The sequence below is a fragment of the Colobus angolensis genome, unplaced genomic scaffold (genome assembly GCF_000951035.1).
Source record: "Colobus angolensis palliatus isolate OR3802 unplaced genomic scaffold, Cang.pa_1.0 Scaffold211, whole genome shotgun sequence".
Lineage (NCBI taxonomy): Eukaryota > Metazoa > Chordata > Mammalia > Primates > Cercopithecidae > Colobus > Colobus angolensis.
The window spans coordinates 316,546-341,805 of NW_012115278.1; the positions used below are offsets into that span (position 1 = coordinate 316,546).

General features: G+C 39.0%; 1 protein-coding gene across 1 annotated transcript in view; it reads left to right on the forward strand.

Moving 5' to 3' along the window:
- LOC105512432 (LIM domain only protein 7) overlaps positions 1 to 25,260 on the forward strand; it is a 194,271-nt gene that overhangs the window by 59,980 nt on the left and 109,031 nt on the right. The window contains exon 2 of the mRNA XM_011942886.1: positions 20,668 to 20,738. Within this exon, the coding sequence (XP_011798276.1) occupies positions 20,668 to 20,738 (71 nt within the window). The remainder of the gene's footprint in view (positions 1 to 20,667; positions 20,739 to 25,260) is intronic.

Here is a 25,260-nt window from a genome sequence, read left to right on the forward strand (position 1 = left end):
TTATTCTTTAATTTATCTTTTTAAGTATTTTCTTCTCCCCCTTCTCCTCCCTCCTCCCTCCTCGAGGTTGCAGTTTTATGTTTGGAATGTTTTAATGCAATTCTTGAAATTTATTCTACATATTTAATGAAATTTCAGAAGTGTACTCTGTATATGCATTGACATTTGCTTCTCTTTCAGTTTCTGGCCCATTTGGAAAGAAACCTGAGGTTTGTTTTTCTAATTATCTGATCTTTATCTTCCTCTAAGTTAAGAGTTCATCTTCAGAATTCATTACATTACTTCATTTAGGTCAGGAAGAAGCAGCCCACTCCACATCATTTCTTAAAGTTCAAGTCTCTAAAAGGATGGCTTTAGGAAAGTGCTTTTCTGCCTGGCCACACAACCAGAAGTCAGTAGGCTCTGGGATAGAGTTTTAACTCCACTCCCATTGTGGGTTGAATTCCTCACTGGACATAGGATTAAATGCTCATGTCCTGGGCGGGATTTCTAGCCTTTTGACATTTCCATGAACTGTAGCTATTTTCCAAGATACAGCAATTTCATGAACATACTCAATTTTTCCATCGTAGAGCATACTTACTGTGATGGTTAATATCGAGTGTCAACTTGATTGGATTGAGGGATGCAAAGTATTGTTCTTGGGCATGTCTATGAGGGTGTTGCTAAAGGAGATTAACATTTGAGTCAGTGGACTGGGAGAGGTAGACCCACCCTCAATCTGGGTGGGCACCATCTAATCAGCTGCCAGTGTGGCTAGAATAAAGCAGGCAAAAGAAGGTGGAAAGAGCAGACTTGCTGAGCCTTCTGGCCTTCATCTTTCTCCTGTGCTGGATGCTTCCTGCCCTCAAACATCAGACTCCAGGTTCTTCAGGTTTTGGACTCTTGGACCTACACCAGTGGTTTGCCATGGCCCTTGGGCCTTCAGCCACAGATTGAAGATTGCTCTGTCAGCTTCTCTAACTTTTGAGGTTTTGGGACTCAGACTGGCTTCTTTGCTCCTCAGCTTTTAGAGGGCTTATTGTGGGACTTAACCTTGTGATCCTGTGAGTCAATACTCCTTAATAAACCATATATGTATGTCTCCTATGAGTTCTGTTCCTCTAGAGCACCCTGACTACTACACTTATTCCTTTTACTTTGGCTGTGGAAAGAGAACCAAAGAGAACTCTTTCCCACTAAAGAGCCAGGAAGGTGCTGAGCCCTCTTTTTTTTTTCCCCCCCTTCTTAAACAATTCTATTTATTTTTATTTTAGTTTTAGAGATGGGGGTCTTGCTGTGTTGTCCAGGGTGGTCTCCATCTCCTGGCCTCAAGCAGTCTTTTCATCTTAGCTTCCTTAGTAGCTGGGATTACAGGCTGTAGACCCCACACAGCCTGAGCCACCTTTTCCTCAGAAAAGATCAAACCAGAGTGATCTTTGGATGATTGCAGTGATCTTTTTCATCAAAAGTGGTCCAGACTAGGGAGGTCTTCTCTGCTTTGATCTGCCTACACTAGGCTTCTGGGAGGCCTGCCCAAAATGTCACCAGGACCCCACGCTCTTATTTGGTGTTTTTTCCTATATTTGAAAGCTCCTCCAGGGCATTCTGTGATAAATATATATATTTGTATCTGTCCAAGTACTAGGTTTGGCACCAATGTATTTGAATAAATAAAGTACTTGATTGACAAATGTTAATTACACCATTTGGCAAATTTTTCCTATAAGGGACAAGATAGTATATCTGTTAGGCATTATGGCCAATTGGTCTCTGGTAAGACTACTCAACTCTCTCTTTCCACTGTAGTAAGAACTCCCCTTGTAAGTGATTGATAGCTTATGTTCCAGTAAAACTTTATTTATAAAAACAAATGATAGGCCAAGTTTGGCCCATAGGCCCTAGTTTGCTCACCCTTAGTTTAAGGTGTGGTTTTCAATAAAACTGGAAATTGGGTTTGTCACTTCTTTTGTCTTCCAAGTTACTTTTAGCATAGTACTGAGGAAATGTGCACAGATATTTGATGAATGGATGAGCAGTAGTTTCCACTGGCTGAATGATAATTGCCACTACTTTTTCTGATAATGTTGCAAGGAAGTTTTCAGAGATTATGTAAGGGATTACCTATAAATTGTCTTTACACATAAATAATATTTTATACATATTTATAATATATATGTAGATATGTATAAATATTCATATATATATTTTATACATATTTTACATGCATTTAAAACTGGAGATTTAATTTTAGTAAATGAGAAGTTTTGTTAAGTCCATTTGGAGTGTACTCTTTAAACAAAACTGGAAGATTTCTGTAAGCCAATCTGTGACTGAGAAAAGTGTTTTTCACAAAGCTTTAAAAAAATTTAGTTTTGCTTCAGGTAATGTGAATATAACCAAACTGTCTCACTGTTTATAGACCAATGACCTAATGTTTGCAGTATTATTTATGCCATCAATCTTTTGGGTGTGTTGAGTAAAGGACGTTTGTTCAGTTTAGTTGCAAAATGCAGACTGCTTTATCATAAGAAAAGATGCAGGATTTGTATGGTCTTGGCCTGACTTAACAGTAAACAACCTGGTGTCACAGTAAACAACTTGGCCAACTCATGTCAGCCTCGGTCACTGTCTGAGATGGGAGAGTTTTCATCATATTGCTCAACATGGAGGTTCCCCGTCCCGTTCCCATGCTTCCTCCTGGGCCTTTTCACTCTGGCCTCTGGAGCAATTGTTCGATGATGAACATTCTCACATTGATCCCTTTCTTCTGGCTTTGAAACCCAGTCTTCTCTTTCTCCTGTAGCCTTCCCCAGTGGAGTTTGCTGTTTCCTCTGCACCCTACATACTCCAGGGCTGAGAAGAGGGGCTGCTTCCAGACAATTAACCTGAAGTGTTCACATAGAAATAGCTATGCTTAATCTCCTTTTGTTAAACTATCCAACATCCCTCCTTCTCATTAGGATACCGACCCCTCATTTACCCCTCTTTACTCAGTGAAGACTGTTCCCAACTGCCTCCTCCCGACTCTAACACTGCCATCGTGCTAGGCGAATACAGTGCAGACCTGGAGGGCCTGTTAGAGAAGGAGGGCCTTCTCTTAACTTCCCAATTCCTTGACCTCCATTTCTACTCCAGCCACTTTCTTTGACGTCTTAGTACTGGATTTAGGATTTTCCAGGGAGCTTCACTTTTGCATTATTAAATCCCAATATCTGACCTTGCAGCTTCAACTATACCTGTTTTATCAAAACCTCTTGACTTTCTTCCTCCCCCTACATTTTGTAGTCTGCACAAGCTGATACTAAGCCACTTTTGTGACAGTATTTTCAAACTTGCTGTATTGTCCTCTTATTACATCTACCCAGGAAAACCTAACTGTTATCATTTTGCTCAAGTCTTCTTGGTCTGTACTAGCTCCAGACTGCCCAGGCCCTAGTTCTGCAGAGAGAGTCACAAGCCAACAGACACCAGCTAGTTTCAGGGTCGTTAGTTCATTCAGTGTCTATTATTTAAGAGATTTTTGCACATCGCCCATAGGAGTGCTAAATTCCTTAAATATGTTTCTTTTCCTTTTTTTTTTTTCCTTTCCAGAGACAGAGTCTCACTCTGTTGCCCAGGCTGGAGTACAGTGGCATGATCATAACTTACTGCAGCCTTGAACTTCTGGGCTCAAGGGATCCTCCCGTCTCAGCCTCCCAAGTATCTGGCACCACAGGCGCACACACCACCATGCCTGACTAATCCTTTTAATTTTTTGTATACATAGGGTCTTTCTGTGTTGTCCAGCCTGGACTTACTAGTGCTGGGCTTACAAGTATGAGCCACTGCACTCAGCCAATTTTTTCCTAATTACTTTAGGATCCTGCATGCATGCTTGCTACTACTCATGTTCCTTTGGGATTGTCAAGTTTTAGCTCTTTTGATTTGGAGCTTCATCTCATACCAGTCATCAAATGGCTGTGCCTTCTCAGTCAGTGTCTTCCTGAAGTGTAACCTCTCTCTAGGAGATTTAACTTACTTCCTCAAGGCTTTTTATAGAAGGAGATAATACTGGTGCCCTTCAGTCTTCTTTTTCTGACTTTGGAGGGTAAAAGAAGGCTTTTAGGCAAATGTGAAGCAATGCAGAAGCATCCTGTTTGGCTTAGACAAGCTAGAGTTTACAGGGCACTCTGCATACTCTTGTGAAAAGGAGTCTGCTATTTTGAGATTAAGACTATATTACAGAAGCTGTAACTTTGCTGAGTTATTCAATGTCAGGAAGTGGGATGTACGGATCTCACTTAATCACTGACGCTCATAATTTTGGGTCAAGTGTATGGGTAGCTGTATTATCTGGCCTTTTTTGGGTAATAAAGTTAATACAATGGCCTGGAATATCAGCTTAGAGTTCAAAGAAGCAACACTAGTATGCAGGATATAATCTATCTTCCTTCTTATCCGTGAAAGTGCTTATCAAACAACCACATTTTGATAAATGTATACATACAGATGAGTAAATAACAAAGGCAAGTTTAAGTCTTTTTGTGTAGCACTGACATTTGTTCTATTATTACCCTGCTTCTGGAATATGGGCTTCATTGTGCAGCCATTAAGGAATTCATCAAAATTTCATATGGGTCTCCCCTGTCTGTGGCTGCCATCTGGCTCTGCTTCAGGCTGGGGTGATAATTATTTCATGTAGCGCTTGGAGCCCTCCTCCCTACTGTCGCTGAATCTGTTCTCCTTTTCCTCCGGCTTTTCCATCTTCTGACTCCATGCTCTGTTCCAGGATGTAGGATAATCATTATTCTCTGTTGTGGGGGAAAATATTAGTTAATGCTGGGTTTCGGACTTCCCCTCTCCTGTCAAGGCATTTGTTAGGTCTTTCATTTCCTGCCAAAGGCTCAGAGTGTTTCTCCCCAGCGTACGTGCCATCTGTCTGCTCGGGGACTCTTGTTTCTGCATGTGGCCGAGGAGCATGGGTGGCCTGGCTGAGAGGCAGTGAGGCTGGTTTGCTTTCTCAGCCTCTCCTCCTCTTCCTGACTGCCTTCTGTGGGCATGGGGCAGCTCCCCCGTCTTGCTGTCTCTCGTTGTACCTGAAGTCAATATCTTTTTCCTGATTTGTGCTCTTTAGTCTTTGAACCTGAGTTAAAACTTCTCTGTATGCCTTGAGCAGTGGTCTCTCTTTTAATCATTTTGCTTTTAGGAGACCTTAAAAAAAAAACTAATTACAAATACTGTCATACATTTTATACAGTGGGAGAATGCAGAAAAAGATGTATAAAACCTTTATGGAGTTTCCTGATCTCAATGAAGTTTCAATCTGGGACAGAAGAGAAGATGAGCAGATGATGATGACATAAGGCAGAATGGTGTAACTACTGAATTGGACTTAGAAAATCAGTGTCATAGAAGTTATGGAGGAGAAAGATTCCCTTTGGGACAGTCATGTTTGGGGCTGATGGGGGAGAGACGTCACTGGAGTTGTTAAGATGGAGAAATGAAGGCTCTGGGTTCTTTTGTCTAGGTAAAACCAAGGATTCAGGGGTGAGAATGAAGGGGCGAAAGGCCTCGAAGGTAGGTAGGAAGGCCTTCCTCTGCAGGCAGAATGGATCTCCGGAAGGTTTTGAGCAGTGTTTGTTTTTGTGAGGAAGACTGTTTTGATTTTTAAGGAATAATACAGGCAGGCATTGAAGTGTTAGGGTAGTAGAGAAGATTAAGGCAGAACAATCCATAGGAGAATGTTGAGTGTCACATCTGCCAGAGAAGCCTAGAACCAGAGTGGAGAGAAGTACATGGATTTGGAGGGACAGAGAAGGTTCATTCTGATGTTGAGTCTGGGAAGTTAGGAGAATGTTGGTATCATGGTTTCAACAGAGAAGTGAGATGTTGTAGTTGAGCCTTCGGTGAGAAGGGAGGTCTGTTTACATGCTGGGTATGACTTAAGATAAGGGCCCTCCAGGGGAAATGCTCACCTGGGAGCAGGAAATGTGAAGGGGGGAGACCCAGAGGACTAAGCTGAGGACTAAGGCTTGGAGTTTGTCCTTGAATGAACAAAGTTGATAACGTTAGAGGAAGAGTACCTAGCAGTTAAGCTCAGGGAGAATTGAAGGAGGGAGTGGCTGACAAGTCAACCTTCACAGTTTCAAGGGTGAAGTAATCATCCTTGAGGAGCCTCCGGATTAACCCGTGCCCTGCTGCCCCCCACACACTCCAACACACCCCATGGCTCCTGTGTGAATCTCTCTCAGTTTCGCCTCAACATTCAGGCAAGGATCTTCAATTTGTTATGTTCAGTTGTCCACCCATATTAACTCCCTTCTGAGCTGTAGTTCTAGGCTAGAAGGCAGAGTCCATGTATAAGCCTCAGAGAATCCAGCTTCATGAGCTTCTTGGTTGTATCCTCTTGGAGAAGAGAAAGCCTCGAGGGTGTCGAGAGGAATCTTTGACCAAATCAAGGTGATTTATATACGTTTGGCTTCTGAACATTTTCTATGTCAGGATTTTTTTTCTCCCAAAATGCACATCATTCCATTTTGGAATTTATTTTTATTTTTTATTTTGAGATGGAGTCTTTCTCAGTTGCCCAGGCTGCAGTGCAATGGCGTGATCTCAGCTCACTGCAACCTCCGCCTCCCGGGTTCATGCGATTCTCCTGCCTCAGCCTCCTGAGTAGCTGGGACTACTGGCATGTGCTACCACACCCAGCTAATTTTTGTATTTTTAACAGAGATGGGGTTTCACCATGTTGGCTAGGGTGGTCTCCATTTCTTGACCTTGTGATCTGCCTGCCTTGGCCTCCCAAAGTATTGGGATTACAGGTGTAAGCTACCGCTCCCGGCCTGGAATGTTTTTAATCCTAGAAAATTGTTTCATGTTGTGGTCCCCAAAGCTGCAACTAAACAGATTGCATACTTTAATGTGCAAATTTTGCCATGAAAAGTCTCAATCTATTTTAATGCTTCAAAACTAGTTTTGTAGAAACACATCATAAGCTCTTGTGTATTTAATAAAATTGACAGACTAGTGGTGTTATATAAAAATCTTCTTCATTTTCACCAACTATTACTTGATGATGTGTTTTAAACTTTGAAATGAGCTGTTTTTGTTGTACGTTTTATGTACCTAGATCTATCCATTAAAATAGGGGAAAACGGGGCCCAAGGCTGTTTAGACTGCTGCAGTATTCAGAATGTGCTAGCAGGTGGTAGCAGAGAACAGAAACTGATTTCATGCCTGGTTTCCTTACATTTCCAGTGAAGAACCCAAGCTAGCCGGGCGCTGTGGCTCACGCCTGTAATCCCAGCACTTTGGGAGGTCAAGGCGGGTGAATCACTAGGTCAGGAGGTTGAGACCAGCCTGGCCAATATGGTGAAACCCTGTCTCTACTAAAAATACAAAAATTAGCCGGGCATGGTGATACGCGCCTGTAGTCCCAGCTACTTGAGAGGCTAAGGTGGGAAAATTGCTTGAACCCCGGAGGTGGAGGTTGCAGTGAGTCGAGATTGCGCCATTGCACTCTAGCCTGGGCGACAGAGTGAGACTCCATCTCAAAAACAACAGCAACAAAAACAAAACAAAAAACCACAAAGAACTGAAGCATTTAAAGCTGTGAGATGAGGTGATGATTTAGTACAAATTCTTTCGTGTAAGGAAAACAGGTCTCATAAGAACCTTAGATACCCATTCAAAAATCAAACGCCTGTTTATAGAGCTGGGACTTACTAGTAGGTCTCTCAAGTTCTTTCCACTCAAACTTTTTTAGAGACCATTCTTAGTAAAACCCAGTAAGGGCCTCCTGGGAGAGGCAGACTTGCAGGTGTCAACCCAGGCCATTCGAATCAGGATTCCTTAGGGGAAAGTCTGGGACCATTATTTGCTTATTGTTTTTGCAAGCTCCCCAAGTGGTTCTTCTACACACCGAACCCTGAGTTAACAGGTGAGTCCTGTCCACAGGGCAGGCGTTATGCTGGGTCTTGAGGATACAAACAAAATGGCCCATGTATTCCCAAGCTGCCGTGCCTGCAGGGGCCAGACAAGTAGACTCGGGGTGGACTGAGCCCAGGGGACGTGTGGAGACTGCCACACTCTTGAGAGTGGGTTTTCTCCAGAGCAGCCAGTTGTGGCTATGAGGTAATGCACATCCAACTTTGCCAGAATTTCTTTCTTAAAGGAAGCTGGTGATCCATGTTTTTGATCTTTCCCAACTTCAACATACCTTATGGGCCAAACAAAACATGTCTATGGGTTGGAACTAGCCTGTGGGCTGTGATATCTTCTTTATGAGCTTAGATCAGTAAGGGAGCCATGAGTGCAAATACACATTTGGATTGGCATGAGGAGAAGGTGGAAGCAGAGGGAGCTAGCTACACTCTGGAAGGAGATCAGGTGACTTCCTGAAGGCACGTTCTCAAGGGCAAGAAATTTTTTTTTTGAAAAACAAACTCATGTATTTGTATGGGCAGTGTATTAGTCCATTCTCATGCTGCTTATAAACACACACCTGAGACTGGGTAATTTATAAAGGAAAGAGGTTTAATGAACTCTGTTCCACATGGCTAGAGAGGCCTCACAATCATGGCGGAAGATGAAGGAAGAGCAGAGGGACATCTTATATGGTGGCAGGCAAGAGAGAATGAGAGCCAAACAAAAGAGGAAACCCCTTATAAAACCATCAGATCTCATGAGACTTATTCACTATCACAAGAACAGTATGGAGGAAACCGCCCCCATGATTCAGTTATATCCCACTGAGTCCCTCCCACAACAATGGGAATTATGGGAGCTACAATTCACAATGAGATTTGGGTGGGGACACAGCCAAACCATATCAGGCAGTGTCTTCCTTTTCTTTGTTATCTTGAAAGGGAACATGTATATTGATCTTTTATATTTCTCAATATACCAGAAAGTATTTTAAAATATTATTCTTCATGCTTCAACTTTTATAAGCTTTAATCAAATGATTCCAATAAGTGGAAATAAAGTTACTACTTGATCAATGGGAAACGAATAATTAGATGCATTGTAGAGCTGTTGGTGTATCTACTATTGAGATAAATAAGCGGGAAACTGTTGAGATCTCTTCAGGCCCTAGAAATAATCTAGGAAAAACTGTTTCTGCAAGTTGTTTGAGGAAAGCTGATTTCTCCACAATTCTGTCACGGGGAATGTAATTAACTCTCAATAGGGAGTTGGGGAATTCTACAAACCCATTTATTGTGGCCCTCTTTGTTATACCTTATGTGTGTTTTCAGCTTTGAGACCATACAATGAAAGTGAATTATGGAAAAAGATAATAAATATACCTGAGAAAACCTTGTCCTGTGGAATTATTTAGATATAATGCAAAGATGACATACTTAAAAACAAGATAGATGCAAATATATGAAAGGAGGAAATATCAGAATTTCATATTAAAATATTTCTGGGTATAAGATAACGGGGGTAGAAATTCCACTTTGCAAATTAAGACCTATTCCTGAAGAAAAAAAAAATAAATACTTATGAATATAATATAATATATGTTTTTAAGAGATAGGGTCTAGGTGTGTTGCTCAGGCTAGAGTGCAGTGGCTGGATCATAGCGTACTGCATCCATGAACCTCCTGGGTTCAAGGAATCCTCCTGAATAGTTGGGACTACAGACATGTGCCCCTCACCTGGTTAATTTTTTTATTTTTTGTAGAGATGGCCTCTCACTATATTGCTCAGGCTGGTCTGGAATTCCTGGCTTCAAGTGATCCTTCCACTTGGCTTCCCAAAGTGCTGGAATTACAGACGTGAACCATTTCATCTGGCCAAAATACGTTTAAGTGTTTTTTTTTTTGCAGGGAGGGATAGGCATTTAGAGCACAGGAATCATTTAAATAGCTTAACTTTTGTTGATCTTTTGTGTATGGGGCATGAGATGGTGCAAAAGGCCTTTGTGACTATCTTTTAAAAAGTTATCGAGTTTAAACAAAATGCACAACTGTCTAAGTGTACAGTTCAATGAATTTTTAAAAAAATTTATTGAGATATAATTCACATATACAATTATGAAAAGTGAATTATACAATTCACTCTTTGAAAGTATAGAATTCAGTGGCTTTTAATATATCCACAGAATTGCCGAGCCATCACCACATCTGATTTCAAAACATTTTCACCACCCTAAAAGGAAACATGTATACATTAGCAGTCACTCTCCATTCTCTTTCCCCTAGCCCCTGACAACTGTTAATCTGCTTTTTGTTTCTAGGATTACCTTATTCTGGACATTTCACATAAATAGAATAATACCATATTTGGTCTTTTTTTTTTTTTTACCTTAATTAAGCCTAATGTTTTCAAGGTTAATTTATGTGATAGCATGTATTAGTACAGTAGTGTTCCCTTATCCGGAAGTATGTTTCCTGATACAAGGAATGTGTTCTAAGACCCCCCACCAGTAGGTGCCTGAAACTGAGGAAAGTACCAAAATTGACTGCTGTCGATTGGAACACATTTCTGTTCCTGTCTTCCACCCACAAATATAATGTCTTTTCCGTCTTAGCACCTGTCATGCACTATGGCCATAAGTTTTGCAGTTTGAAGTCTGACAACCAAAACTAGCATGAATTTCTTTCTCTCTCTTTACAATTTGAAAGAAGATTTTTTTTTTTTTTTTTACTGTAGTGTCAGGGGAACCAGCCCCCAATATTTCCACATAGGTTCTTTTCTATTTTCCCTAAGTGTCTGCCGGTCTGAGAAATAAAGAGAAAGAGTACAAAAGAAAGAAATTTTACAGCTGGGTCTCTGGGGGTGACATAGCATGTCGGCAGGTTCCATGATGCCCCTGAGTCACAAAACCAGCAAGTTTTTATTAGGGGTTTCAAAAGGGGAGGGGTGTACAAATAGGGTGTGGGTCACAGAGATCACATGCTTCAAAAGGCAATAAAATATCACAAGGCAAATGGGGGCAGAGAAAGATCACAAGACCAGGGTGAAATTAGAATTGCTGATGAGGTTTCATGTCCCACTGTGCATGCATTGTTATTGATAAACATCTTATACTGGTCTGACTAGAATTCACCAGGCTGGAATTTCCTAATCCTAGCAAGCCTGGGGGTGCTGTAGGAGACCAGGGCATATTTTATCCCTTATCTTCAACTGCATAAGACAGACACTCCTAGAGCGGCCATTTTAGAGGCCTACCCTGGGAATGCATTCTTTTCCCAGGGCTGTTCCTTGCTTAGAAAAATAATTCAGTGATATTTCTCCTATTTGATTTTGCAAGAAGAGAAATGTGGCTCTGTTCTGCTGGGCCCCGCAGGCAGTCATGCCTTATGGTTATCTCCCTTGTTCCCTGAAAATCACTGTTACCCTGTTTTTTTTAGGATGCCCAGATTTCATATTGTTCAAACACACATGTTTTACAAACAATTTGTGCAGATAACGCAATCATCATGGGGTCCTGAGGTGACATACATCCTCAGCTTATGAAGACCACAGGATTAAGAGATTAAAGTGAAGACAGGCGCAGGAAATTATAAGAGTATTGATTGGGAAAGTGATAAATGTCCATGAAATCTTCACAATTTATATTCAGAGATTGCAGTAAAGACAGGTGTAAGAAATTATAAAAGTATTAATTTGGAGAACTAATAAATGTCCATGAAATCTTCATAATTTATGTTCTTCTGCCGTGGCTTCAGCTGGTCCCTCCATTCAGGTTCCCTGACTTCCCACAACACTGTAGATCTTGGCAACCTCGGCATATGATTATTTTCCTTATTAAGTCAAGAACTTTCACCTTTTCACTTAAAGGGAGTACTTGATAGCTTCTTTTGGGCATTTCGGAATTGCCAGCATCACTACTCTCTGTGATTTGGCCCCATTATTAGGTCAACCATGGGTGACTTGAATACAAACACTGTGGTCAACAGCCAATCTGCAAACCAAGAAGGCTGCTAAGTGAGTCATGGGCGGGCAGCACATGCAGTGTGAATATGCTGGACAAAGGGACTGTTCACGGGGGGGACACAGCAAAGTGGCTTGAGATTTCATCATGTTATGCAAAACAATGCGCAATTTAAAACTTAAGAATTGTTTATTTCTGAAATCTTCCATTTAATATTTCTGGACTGTGGTTGACTGTGGGTAACAAACTACAGAAAGTGGAACCATGGAGGTGGACCACTGTACTTCATTCCGGTGATTGCTGAATCATATTCCATTGTATAGTTACACCATGTGCTATTTATTCATTCATCAGCTCATGGACATTTGGGTAGTTTCCACTTCTTGGTTGTTATGAGCGTTCATATACAAGTTTTTGTGTGGAGGGATGCTTTCATCTCACTTGGGTGTGCACTAGGAATAGATTGTAGTGACCTTTTTGCTTCTGGAAGGTTGACAGACGGGTGCCAGAAGGACTACATTGTTGTTGGCTTGCAGTGGGAATATATCAAGAATTATTGCAGGAATTCCTGTGTAACCGGGCATCTCAACTCCATTACTTAATACCAAACTTAAACTGGATAGTAAAGTATAGCATAGGTAGCAGGGGCGTAACCATCAGTTTGAAGTTTTTATATGAAATAAGTAGTGACTCTTACCTGTGATAGAGATATACCATTTCCCAAAATGAATGTGTTCCCACAGTGATGCCTCTCCTAGTAATTCACAGGGAGGTAAGTAGGTAATTGTTGAGACTTGCTAATGTGTGTGTGAAACATTTCTGCAAAAAATGATGCCATCTTTTTGCTCTTGAGAACCCATTATTGTATTAAGCATTTGAACTATACTTAAAATATCCTGATAGTGATTATTCACATCTACTTGTGCCTTGCATGGTAGTTATTTTAAAAGTCCTTAATCTAGAAAAAAAAAATTTAGGGCTAGACTTTTTTCCCTTAGGATATTTTCCTTATTGTCTGCAACAACATAAATTGGAGTATAGACCTGTATTTATAGGCAAAATGCAATGTCCTTGTTAGAAGTGATTTTTGTGATTGTTAACATAATGAAGCATAGGCTGTAAAACTAGCACATTTTTTGTATGTGATGTTTTCAGTGAACTTACCTGGCCCCTAATAGGACTCAGGTTGTCTTGGATTTTGATGGATTGATGAAACCTTGCACATAAATTGTCAGGCCTGGAACCAATCTTCCTTCCTTTCTTCCCTGTTTTATTTAGTTTTTCTTCCAGTTGTATTTCGTTTTTGGCTTGTTAATAATTATGGTTTAGGAAAAATAACTTGAGACTGTAAGCTAAAAGTTGGCTATGGTCTAGGGAAGTGGGCTTCTTCTCCTGGACTAGAAATGTTTAAACTTACTCGTTTTTTTCCCTCAAAATATTAGTGTAGCTGACATCTGGTTTAATGATGATTGAGAATTTTGAGTGTTTATAAAGACAGTTGGCTTTTAATTATCTGGGCACACAACCCAGAGCTTTGCATTTTGCTGGCTGTTTCCCTGCTTCTTCTTTCTGGCTCTGTGAAGACTTGTTGGCCTTCCCCAAGAGAAGGTGAAGTGGGAGGTGTAACTGAGCCTAGCCACTCTGAGATGAAAGTTGGGGTAGAGGGCAGAGGGGCAGGAGGAATGTTTAGACTTTGGACCACTATGAGACTTTTGGGTTCCATCTAAAATTCAGTGATCTGTGCAGTTCTGATTACCACTGTCCTGGAAGACTGCGAGTTGGCTTTGGTTTTGCTATCAAATGATATTAGTATTGGCAAAAATGGTCCTAGTATACTCCAGAATATTATGTAGTACAATGCCAAATCTTAATAGAGATGAGTGACTTGAGAATTATGTCCCTTAAAGGAATGTTATTTGCTGAATATACAATATAAGTTAACCAAGAACATGCTGTAATTCAGTGGGTTAACCACATGTGCCATTTTGACTACAATTTCAAAACGGGGTTAGAATTTTAAAGAAGAATTTCCAAGAATTGCTTCATTTTACTTTTTATATTCCTAGTGCTATGCACCATATCAGGTATGTGTATAGCAGGTTGTCATTAAATGATTTTTGAATGAATGAATAAATGAATGCTTTCTTTGTATCTTAGTTAAAATTAAGACAGATTATTTAAATGGAAAGTTAAACTCTAACATACTCTTTAGCTTGGAAAAATTTTCATGTAGCAAATTAATAGTGGTGACAAGCTTTCAACTTTGAAGCTTTCATCCAACCATATACCCTTTCAAAAAGTATCACTAGAGGAATTCCGTATCACTTATGGAATTAATTGTAAAAATTTGATGTGTTTTGTGGAGTCATGGGGATCATATAATAGTTGTTTCAAAAATGAAGTTTAATGAATGGAGTAAAGAGGGGAGTTTTTAATTGATTGACAGCTTTAGAGAAGGCATCCAGCTCCTCCATTTATACCAGCCTGGGGCTTCTTCCTGCAGAAACAATGCCCTGTGCTATCTCATTATAAGGTCATGATATGTGAACACTTAGTTATCTCCTTGAATGAGAAGTTATGGCAAACACGGCTCTTGGGAATTGTTTTATGATGTGGTTTGTCTGTACCACAGTGGTTTCTAAAGTTAATGTTTGTTGGGATTTTTTTGTTTCTCATTACTAATGTTGAAATGATTGGTGTAATGATGGTTTGTATCTTAAGTATCATGACCTAGTAGTTGATCTATCCATTAGTAAGTAACTTAATTTGAAATCAACTGTGAGCCCAGTTGAAGCTCAGAGCCTAATTTTTGTCAGCAAACACCTCTCTCCAGCTTTGAATACAAGCTCAAACAATGTTTTTCTTTTTGCACAGTGGTTTGCACACAAATATGGTGGAGAGTGCTTTTGGGATTCTAGGCGCCTTTTACATGGCTGCTTAACAGAAATGGAAAAAGTTAAAGGAGAGAAGTGCCTGCTGGCTCATAGTACAGGCATTTTGCTGATAACCAGTCTGGTATGAAGTGGTCTTCAAGAAGCTCCCAGAATGTTTGGGATTTAAGTCATGTGGATTATGCAATCAGAACTGGAACTGAGCGATAGAGCTTTGGGGAAACTTGTTGCTTACACTGGCGAGAAATCTTATCAAGCAAGAGGATTAAAATAAAACCATAAACAAAACTGTAAAGGGTATGAAGATAATTCCCATTTGTTTAGGAAATGAATATACCTCATAGCAAAAGAAATGGTGTTTCTTGAAATTTATACACTTGGCAATTATTGCCTTAATATTTATCTGATAGATATTTTCTTCCATAGAACCTGCTTTTTAATAACTTCCTACTAAGGGCTTCTTCGGAGGCCACAGGTGGTAAGACAGGTTTGGCAGAGGTGTTTGTGTGGAATATGCCCTCGGGAGGCTGCTCCGCCCTTCATATGCTGGGGTAGGCTAATTACAACCTCAGAGGAAGCCCGAACAGCCTCACACTTGGCCCAGTCACTTCCTAGCTTCTTTGCCACAGGGTGGCTGGAAGCACGAGCCTACACTGGGATATGTAGCCTTTTTTCCCAGAGGAGTCGAAATGTCTTCACAAGTCACTTGTGTACTGTAAAGTAGATAGGGCAAATATTAATTTCCCTTTTAAAATTAAGGGACTGAGTGGTGATTTAGAAGTGTGTCGTGTGAGATAGGTCCAGGATTAAACCTCAGTCGTTCTCTCCTAACGTGTATCTCCTCAGGTTATTTTAGGTGGGGATGATTTTATTTAACTGCCTTAGGAAAATATGGAAAGGGACAAACAAGAAAGAGAAGGAAAAAATGGTATAGAAGGCAGGGTGTGGCTGTTTGACGACATAGTCATCACTCCTGTTTGTGTTGACTTTTGATAAGTGGGAAACACGTGGTCTCTATTTATGCGGTTTCTATGAATCACAGCAGCATTACGTGAAATGTGTCACACCTTAAATAACTTGCTAATGAGTAAGGTTCAAAATTATAGAAAAACTGAATGAGTAATTGTTAGATTAGAACTACTAGATAAACAGTTCTTTTAAAATACTGTAATTTCTTTCAGAATACGGAATTCTCAACATAAGAATGAATTCACATTTAAAGTGTGATTTATTCTTATTTTTAAACGACCTACTTTCACTGCATTTTGAGATGGTTTGTAGATTTATAACTTTTGCAATGTTGTCAGAACACAGAAAATAATTTGATAACTCAGTTTCTTCCTTTAAATAAAAGATGTTGCATCTGGCAAAACAGACATTTGTCTGCTAAGATGCAGCTTCTTACTTTCAGTCTACAGATGGATAGTAACAGGTGATAATAACAGCTAGCATTTGTGAGTGCTTCTCTTGAGTCAGGCAAGTGCTAAGTGTTTCATGCGTATTATCTCATTTAATCCTCACCATAACCCTGTGAGATAGGTACATCTCCATTTCACACATGGGATAACTAAGATGTTACATAGCTTGTTCAGAATTGCAGGTAGAAAGTGGCAGAGCAGGACTTTAAACTCAGGCATCCTAGTTCCAGAGCCCCTACTTGGCCTCAGCAGGCCACCATTGACATCATGTTGTGACTTAAGGTAAGTAGCTGAGGCAGCCTCTGTAGACCTAATAGTCCTGCTGTAAAATTGTGCTTTCTTCTTTTGGTTTTAAACTCATAAAAATTTTTGTTTTGTTTTAGAGGGAGTCTTAGTGAGTTTACAATTGTATGGTATAAGAGTTGCTAATTAAAAACTTAATTAGATTTTTCGACTTATTGAGGTTGGAGTAGCTAGTATGTGCAGTACGAATGTTTTATAATGTTCATGAAAATGCCCACAAAACTGGTAAAATATTTAAAGAGAATTTATCTTATACTGAAGTTTAGAGTATTATATTTTTACTCTCTTTCTCTCTCTCACCTACACCCATACACACACACAGTCATTATATGTTAACACATCTTTGTATCCAGGAAAATTGGATAAAAAGATTAATTGAACATTTTTATTTACTGATCTACCTTCTATACCCTTAACAGAGGAGGATTATGTTTGAAGGTGTATTATATGGTAAAATACCCTAATTTAAAAATTTCTAAATAAATTGAAGATAATTTATTTTTCTTAGCCTATAAATACTTTAGAGTCTAATGTAGTTGAGTTACTCTTTTACTGAGTACTTATAAAATGCTGTTGGTTTTTGGTGTCTGTTTCATGTGGGTGGTTCTGTAACTTTCTAGAAAGTTAAATGTTCTGAGCCTCGAATTTCATCCTGGTGAAATGGACATAATAGGATTATTAAATTTAAGGATTATGTGGATTGCATAGATAATGAGAAAAATTACCTAGGACAAAAACTGGTGTCAGCTTCTTCTATTCTTTGTTCCTTTAGGTACAGGAGATTTAGTAAATTGACCTAAATCTGATTGGTTTTGACTTCTTTTGAATGTTGTTCTTTTATATTAATAAATTTATATGTAAATTTATTACATATAGTCTTTAAAGAATATAAACAAAAATTAATATTAAAAATAAGTGTAATTCTACAACTTAGAAATAATTACTGTTAGTATATTTATTCCATGTTTACTTGTGATACATTCTTAGAGAGTTACAGAAAGTGGGATTATACTCCACGTATTTTTCATAAATTGCTTTTTAAATAAGAAGTATTCTTTACAAAAAGTAATACATTCACTTTTATGACATGAATTTCAATTTCGTGTCATTTTCTGTTTTATGGCTATATCATAATGTAATCAATTTCTTATTGCTGGGCATTCAGGGTATTTGTAATTGTTGCTATTTATTCTACAGAATGCTGTGAAACAGTTCTGATCTGTGTGCTTGTCCTGTTGTCCTAGTATAAATTCCTAGATCCTGCACCTGGGAGAATATGCATATTTAAGACTTCTGATACACATCACAAATTACCTTCTAGAATTGTGGTATCATTTTATCTTACCTTCAGTGGTGTACAGGGCATGCCAGATTGCCATGTCCTCAAAATATAAGCTATTATTTAAAACCTTCATTTAGTTTTTATATTGTCTTTTAAAAAAATATAAATACTGTGCAAATGGAATCTTGTCTTTTATCATCATTATTTAGATTTTGGAAAGTATATAAGTACAAGAGTACATCAATATTTGGATATATGAGGGGATCTGAAGTCTACTACACATGATCTGGCCTTTCTGTTGTCTTTTTGGGGGAGATGAACCATTATGGATAGTTGGGTTTTCTGAATAGCTTTGAATATTCCATTTTTCCCACTTTGTTAAAGGATATTCTAAATATAACTAACTCAGCCATGTCTATATGATGTGGAGGTGTGTTTCTGAGGATTAATTACTGGAGTATTGTCAGAGTTGTAACTTCAGGGTCAATGCACATACGGAGGTTTGGCATGTGCTGTTTAACCACCCTCAAGAACTTGATTGCACATTTCAGCCACTACAAAATAATAAGCAGGTGATATTTTCCCTGCTTCAGATGAGCAGATTGGAGTGCAGAGAGGTTATGTAACTTGCTTAAGATCACACAGTTATTAGGTAGTGAATGTGGAATTTGAACTTACTTTGTTTTGGTCAGACTTCAGTTCTTTTTCTTTCCATTTTGCCACTTGCTACACGCTGCCCTCTTGATTGGCCCTTTCATTGCTGTGACTGTCATTCTTCACTGCTATCCAATGTCTGCAGGACACAGCCTTTCTTTCTTCTAAATCACTGCTTTGAATCTGTATTGATTTGGGAATATAATTGCCAGATTGTAGTAAGTGTCAGTGGCTCTGAGGGGCTTTGCTATGACTAGAGAAAATGGGTTTTAACATTTGTGTTGGATGTTTCTGGGCCTATTTCATGCTTTTTGGCTTTGCATGGGAGTTTCCAGATGAATGACATGTTACAACTTTTTCTGTAGCTGAGATCTGCACTCCCCTTGAGTTTGTTTTGGAACAATTTGGGGAAAATTCAAAATAGTTTGTGTTGCACAGGTTGGTGGGATAATCCAGGGTCCTCTCAGAGTTATTTTCAGAAGAATGTGTCATTCTCTTTAACTGTGCTTTAAACATTATGTTTTTCTTGTTTATTTATTTATTTATTTATTTTTATTTTTTATTTCTTTGAGATGGAGTCTCGCTCTGTCACCCAGGCTGGAGTGCAGTCGCCCCATCTCGGCTCAATGCAAGCTCCGCCTCCTGGGTTCACGCCATTCTCCAGCCTCAGCATCCGGGGTAGCTGGGACTGCAGGCGCCCGCCACCACGCCTGCCGATTTTTTTGTATTTTTAGCAGAGATTGGGTTTCACCGTGTTAGCCAGGATGGTCTCGATCTACTGACCTTGTGATCCGCCCACCTCAGCCTCCCAAAGTGCTGGGATTACAGGCGTGAGCCACCGCGCCCGGCCTAAACATTATGTTTTTCTTATGAGGCTGTGGACTCCTTGAGGGAAGAGCTGCCTGCCTTTAAAACATTTTTTTTTTTCCGGTAAATTCCTACCCAGCATTCAGGTAGTGCCTGTAACAGACACTCAGCCTTTGTTTAAGTAAAGCAGCAGTGCAGCCTTTCTGTAGATTAATGCCAAGTATAAGAAGGATCTACCTCTTCCTGTTGCCTCCTGGCCCAGGCTCCTGTCCAAATGTATAGACCAACTTCTGAGAAACACAACCATTATTTTGTCTGTTAACAGATATCATGTCTAGCTGCAGCAATGTTGGGTACTCTGGAGAGATGCAGAATGAAGACACACAGGGATTTTAGGGGGACTGTGAAGCTGGCAGCAGTGAGGTCAGCTAGCGGATGGTGGTAAAGGTCCCTTCATTGAGGCCTGGAGCCAACCTGGGATTTAAGATTGGTGACTTTCCAGTTCAGGGTATCAGAAATGTATTTCTTTCTGAAGTGGCAGGTGGAGCAAGGACTACTCCTGCTCTTAGGTGGTGGCTGCATCTCCAGGACAGCTGATGTCACTGCCGTTGGTCCCTGCCCTCCGCTCTAGCCGGGACTCAGTCCCAAGGGTTGTACTTAGAGCAGCTGTTCCCCACTGTGACCTTCATTTTCTCTGCTACTATTTCCCTTGTGGAATCCCCTTTTCTATCCCAACCACCTCCCGCTTTAGAGAGAGAATCTAGATATTTTCCTAGAGTTTTCACCAACATTATTGGTGGTGGTAACTGCAGGTGCCTGTTCCTCTGTAATTCCTTAAGTTGGGAATTGTCTGTTTAAAATATTCACCATCTCACCTTGCTTTCTATTTGTTCTCTGCGCCCAGGATTTAATAGTCTTCTCCCTAGGATATTTCAATAAATGGTTCTTTACATCAGTTAGGACAATTTCATAAATAATTTCAAGAAGTGTCATGCCCTCTGCTGTTTTGCTTTGTAATGAAATTTAAGGAATATAAAGATGGAATTGAAATGAAAGATTTGTGTATTCAGTGTAGTTGGTATTTTGAGTTTCTGTCTTAAGCTGTTTTTATTCACTCTTATTAGAATAGATCACCCATAGGTTTTTAAAAAATATATAAAATATGTTGAAAATTTAGTTTAGCTCTTAACTTTCATGTATCATCCAATAAAATGATTATATTACCAAAAACACTCATTGTGATTTGTTCCTGCATATATTTGTCATACTAAAATGGTTAAACTATCTCTTTGTAACATAAAACAAACAGTACATATTACTATAAGGAACAGATTATAGGATATAACAATCTATATATGCAGATCCTTCAAGTATAACATTAAATGCATATTAATTAATCTAATACTGAATTTGACTTGTGTGTTATCCCTGCTTAAGAGAAAATTGACACCCAAACCTGTCTTTCAGGCAGTGACAGAGAAGAATTTTGAAACAAAAGATTTTCGAGCCTCTCTAGAAAACGGTGTTCTGCTGTGTGAGTAAGTATTTAAAGTATCTAAAAAATAATTCAAAAGCAAAGATGTGTGTGTGTGTGTGTGTATGTGTGTGTGTGTGTGAGTGTGAGTGATGAGGTGTTTGTCTTCTCCCATGGCCACCGTAGTCACAGATGTGTGTTCTTGGTCACTGGTGAGATTTGATCCCTGCAAATTGATACCACACAGTACGAGACAGTAGGAAGAAGGGGTTATCAGTCTCTGTATCTAAAGACAGCACTGGTAAAATATATATTATTTTTAATTAGTAAACAAGAAAGATTCTATTGCGTGGTGGACCAGTAGGGGGTGGGTGATTGAGAAGGAAGCCTTATGACATTTTACCATCGATCTCTTAGTCTGAATATTCTAATGGGTAGAATTGCCTGGTTTAGAAGTTAATACACAAAATCTTTGCTTCATCAATAAATCATGATGATTGGAGTGGTAGATTTTTCTTTTCAGCTCTAAGTGGAGTAGTCATTACATTACCAAAATCAGTTTGAGTTATGGACCATTCATTCAATGAAGATACCATTGAGAACAACACCCCAGACTTCGCTTACAAAGAGGTAACATAGGCTAGTACCATGATTGATGGTATAAGGCCTGCATTGTATGTGTAGTGTAATATTTTGCTCCCCAATGGATGCATAGTACAGTTAGCCAAGTATGTGACCTTTGGGAATAAGGGAGAGGCAGGCCTGTGAGGCATAAGGATGAAATCCTGGGTGAAGGTAGACATTGCAGAAGCGAGCAAATAAATTATAAGAATGTACTTGAATACTCACCCACATTTTTGAAAGCACTTAATTATTTCAATCTAGACACTTATCGCACAAGTGTTTGTGCTATCTGTCCACATGTAGGCAGTGAGAGTGTATGCACTAGTACTTAGAGATTTTGATTATCCTTTTGAAGGAGTTGTTTGCAGCAAAAGGTCTGGAGTCAAAGGGCCTAGGTTAGATTTCTCACTCCATTACTTTTGGACCTTTGAATAAGTGACTTCACATCTTTGAACATTTGACCAAGTGACTTAACATTTGAGCCTTATTTTCTCATCTGTAAAGTGGAGATCAAGGTACCTGATGTGCCTAATTCACAGAGTTGCTGAGTTCAACAATATATATTTTAAGGTTTTTATAAACTATCAAACTTTGTATATGTACAAGTTGTTGCTAGATGATGGCATGTAAATAACAGTCTCTATCTTGTCAGCTCTGTTGACAGGTGTTCCAACTTCTTTGTGTTAGGGTGATATTATTAATTTGTTCCATATGAAGTTGCTGATATTTAACCATTTGTGACCTACAGAAGTGTCAATTTCATGTGGTTTCCCCTAATGTATAGGTGACATGTATAGGACAGATATGTGCATAAGGGCCAGGAATAAAGTTTAAAGTGTGTTTCTTGTGATCTTCCAATGTCACATTCATTGGAACGTGAATAATTTTCAGTTAGTTTGACAATGAGTCAAATAGTGTTTAAACTAATTTAAGTAGACCACATAGCCCAAATGGTCACTAAAGGGAAGTTATTTTATCTTAATCTGAAAACTGTATGATTTAAATGTATTCTAGTAATGTTTAGAAGATGGAGGGTAAACAATGCCTGTTAGAAAGAGCTATGTGACCTGCAAACTACTTTAGTTGTTATTTAAATGTTTGCAATAAAAAAAAGAAGCCATCAACCGTACACCCCACAAGTCTGAATAGGAATTGGGTGGGTTTGTGCCTACAAGGAAGTGTGTCTATGAAGCATGGAATCTTTCTAGATTTACAAAAGCATATATCTCAAATATATGATCTTTTCAAAGAAGTAACTTTGTAGGTTATATATTTCCAGTAATGAACTATTGCCCATAATATTTTAGGGGTCCCACTTTTGGGGCATTGACCCCACAAATAGGTCATTAAACATGTTTGATAGTGACACCCAGGTTTTGACTTAAAATGCACCTTATGCACCAGCCTGGGCTCTGAATGATTAGAAGTGATTTCCAAAAGCTATACCGAGCCTGAAAAGATCAGTGTAGTGTGACTAGGGAGGATATTCAGAGTTGATGAAAAACTGTTGTGAGCACAGGCAGTACAGGCTAGAAGAAATATGTAATTTCTACCTTAATAGCAATAGCAAACATTTGGTTGAATGATTAGAGATATATTAGTTTTTTAAAAAGTCACTTTAATTCTCAGACTTCCAAAGCTCATTCTAATACTGCTTTCTAATTGGAATAACACCAGTTTGGAGTTTTGTGCATTGCCACATAAGTCTAATCAATCTCTTAGTACCCAGTATTCTTTAAATTAATGTTTCCCAAAAGTAGCTTCAGTAAATCTGAAGCCATGGTAATCAGCAATTGTAATTTACTGTGGGACACCAAAGTACTCCATAATATTTTTATTAAAAATATTTCTGTAAATTGTGAATCACATTGCTTATAGCCACTGGTTAATGATGACACATTCATCTAAAAGCTGTGGTGTTAACGAATAAAAAGTCCAGATAACTATATTTAGTATGAAACCTGTAACTGAGGAAGGCCTGGCTGGTTGCACTCTGAAATGATTAAGTAGGCACTGCTGTTTGTGGCTACATCCACCTGCGTTATATATAATGCCTGAGAGGAAAACAAAGTCAGCTGTTCAGAGGTCTGGTATTACAAGCCCTGACTTTTTAATTAATGGTAAATATAGTAAGCTCTCTGTCTTTGAGGATATTTTACCCACTAGAGATCCCAAGTTTTAGCTGAAATATGATTAGGATATTTTTAAAACCTGAATTCATTTTCATACAGGAAAAGACTGACTTCTGTCTGGCTCACTGCCAGAATCATATTTCTTGTGACATACAAGTTCTGCTTGTTGCCTGTTAGAAACCTCTAGGCATTCTCATTCATTACCACCATTAAATAGTTTTCTTAATATTTAATCCAGTAATCTCAGCAGTTTTTAAAAAATCCATTAGTAGTACTCTTTTCTTTTGAACTGGTGTTCTGAAATATCAAAGTCAAAAGTTCGAATAGCTTATTACAGCTTTCACTCAACTGGAAGTGTACTGACATTTCAGATAGTCTAAAGTGGGGATAAACCATGCACTGTGGTTTCAGACAGGATATACATTTGAGTAATGAGGATAGTTATGTGTGTGCATTGCCTTTTAATCTGATTGACTATTGAAGTTAGTATCTTCATATTAGTCATTTTAGTGTCGTTTAGTTTGACTGTGGCATCTAGTGAGTTGGGGGATAAAGAATACTCCCTTGATGAAAGTCTATGACTGTAGTCTCTCTTGGTTTTACTAAACAGTGAGATGGGAACACTGTCTGATATTTTTGCTTTTCTAATTAATAAAAGGGTTGACAAGTGTTTATGAGGTGATTTTAGCTCCTTGTTATAATGTGCTATGAATTTTATTAGTAGTGTTCATTAATCTGTCTTTCTTCAGTATTTCTTAGTGCTCATGTAGACTGCCTTATTATATATATTTTAAAAATATGAAAGATGTATCACTTGATCAATGTCCATGATCTTGTTTTGCTCTGGGTTCTAGCAGAATTATTCCTCTTTTCTAAACATATTCAGTTGAGACATAAACAGCTAATGATATCAGTAATTTCCCAGTTACTCATCTTATGATGACAATCTTAGAAATATTCAAATGAAAACACTCTTTTTTTTTTTTTTTTTTCTCTCTGATGAAGAAGATTTGCTTGACGATAGTCTGATTGGGTGTGTCACTGGTTAGTCAGTCTGTACCTCCCATCCCTGGAATGATCCCAAGTCTCTGCCAGTCAGCCATGCATCAGAAGTTTATGCCTTTTTGAACACATGACTCACAGCAAGAACACTCTTCCTGGCCAGGTGCCATGGCTCACTCCTGTAATCCCTGAACTTTGGGAGGCCAAGGCGGGCGGATCACGAGGTCAGGAGATTGAGACCATTCTGGCTAACATGGTGAAACCCCGTCTTTACTAAACATACAAAAAATTAGCCAGGCGTGGTGGCGGGTGCCTGTAGTCCCAGCTACTTGGGAGGTTGAGGCAGGAGAATGGCGTGAACCTGGGAGGTAGAGCTTGCAGTGAGCCAAAATTGTACCACTGCACTCCAGCCTGGACGACAGCAAGACTCTGTCTCTAACAAACAAACAAACAAAACAAAACTCTGTCACCAGGTCTTCTTTTCCCTTTCTTGTAGCTTGGAAAGACAGGAGCAAGATATTCACCCCTATCGGTGTTTCTATTTGTATCAGCCATGTGACCACAACACTATCTGCCTAAAAATACTGTAATAGTTTATTAAAGATATATAGATATACATATTCAATAGAAAAATATATTTTTTTCATTTTTTATTTTTTATTTATTTTTTTATTATACTTTAAGTTCTAGGGTACATGTGCATAACGTGCAGGTTTGTTACATATGTATACTTGTTTCATTTTTTATTTTTTATTTATTTTTTTATTATACTTTAAGTTCTAGGGTACATGTGCATAACGTGCAGGTTTGTTACATATGTATACTTGT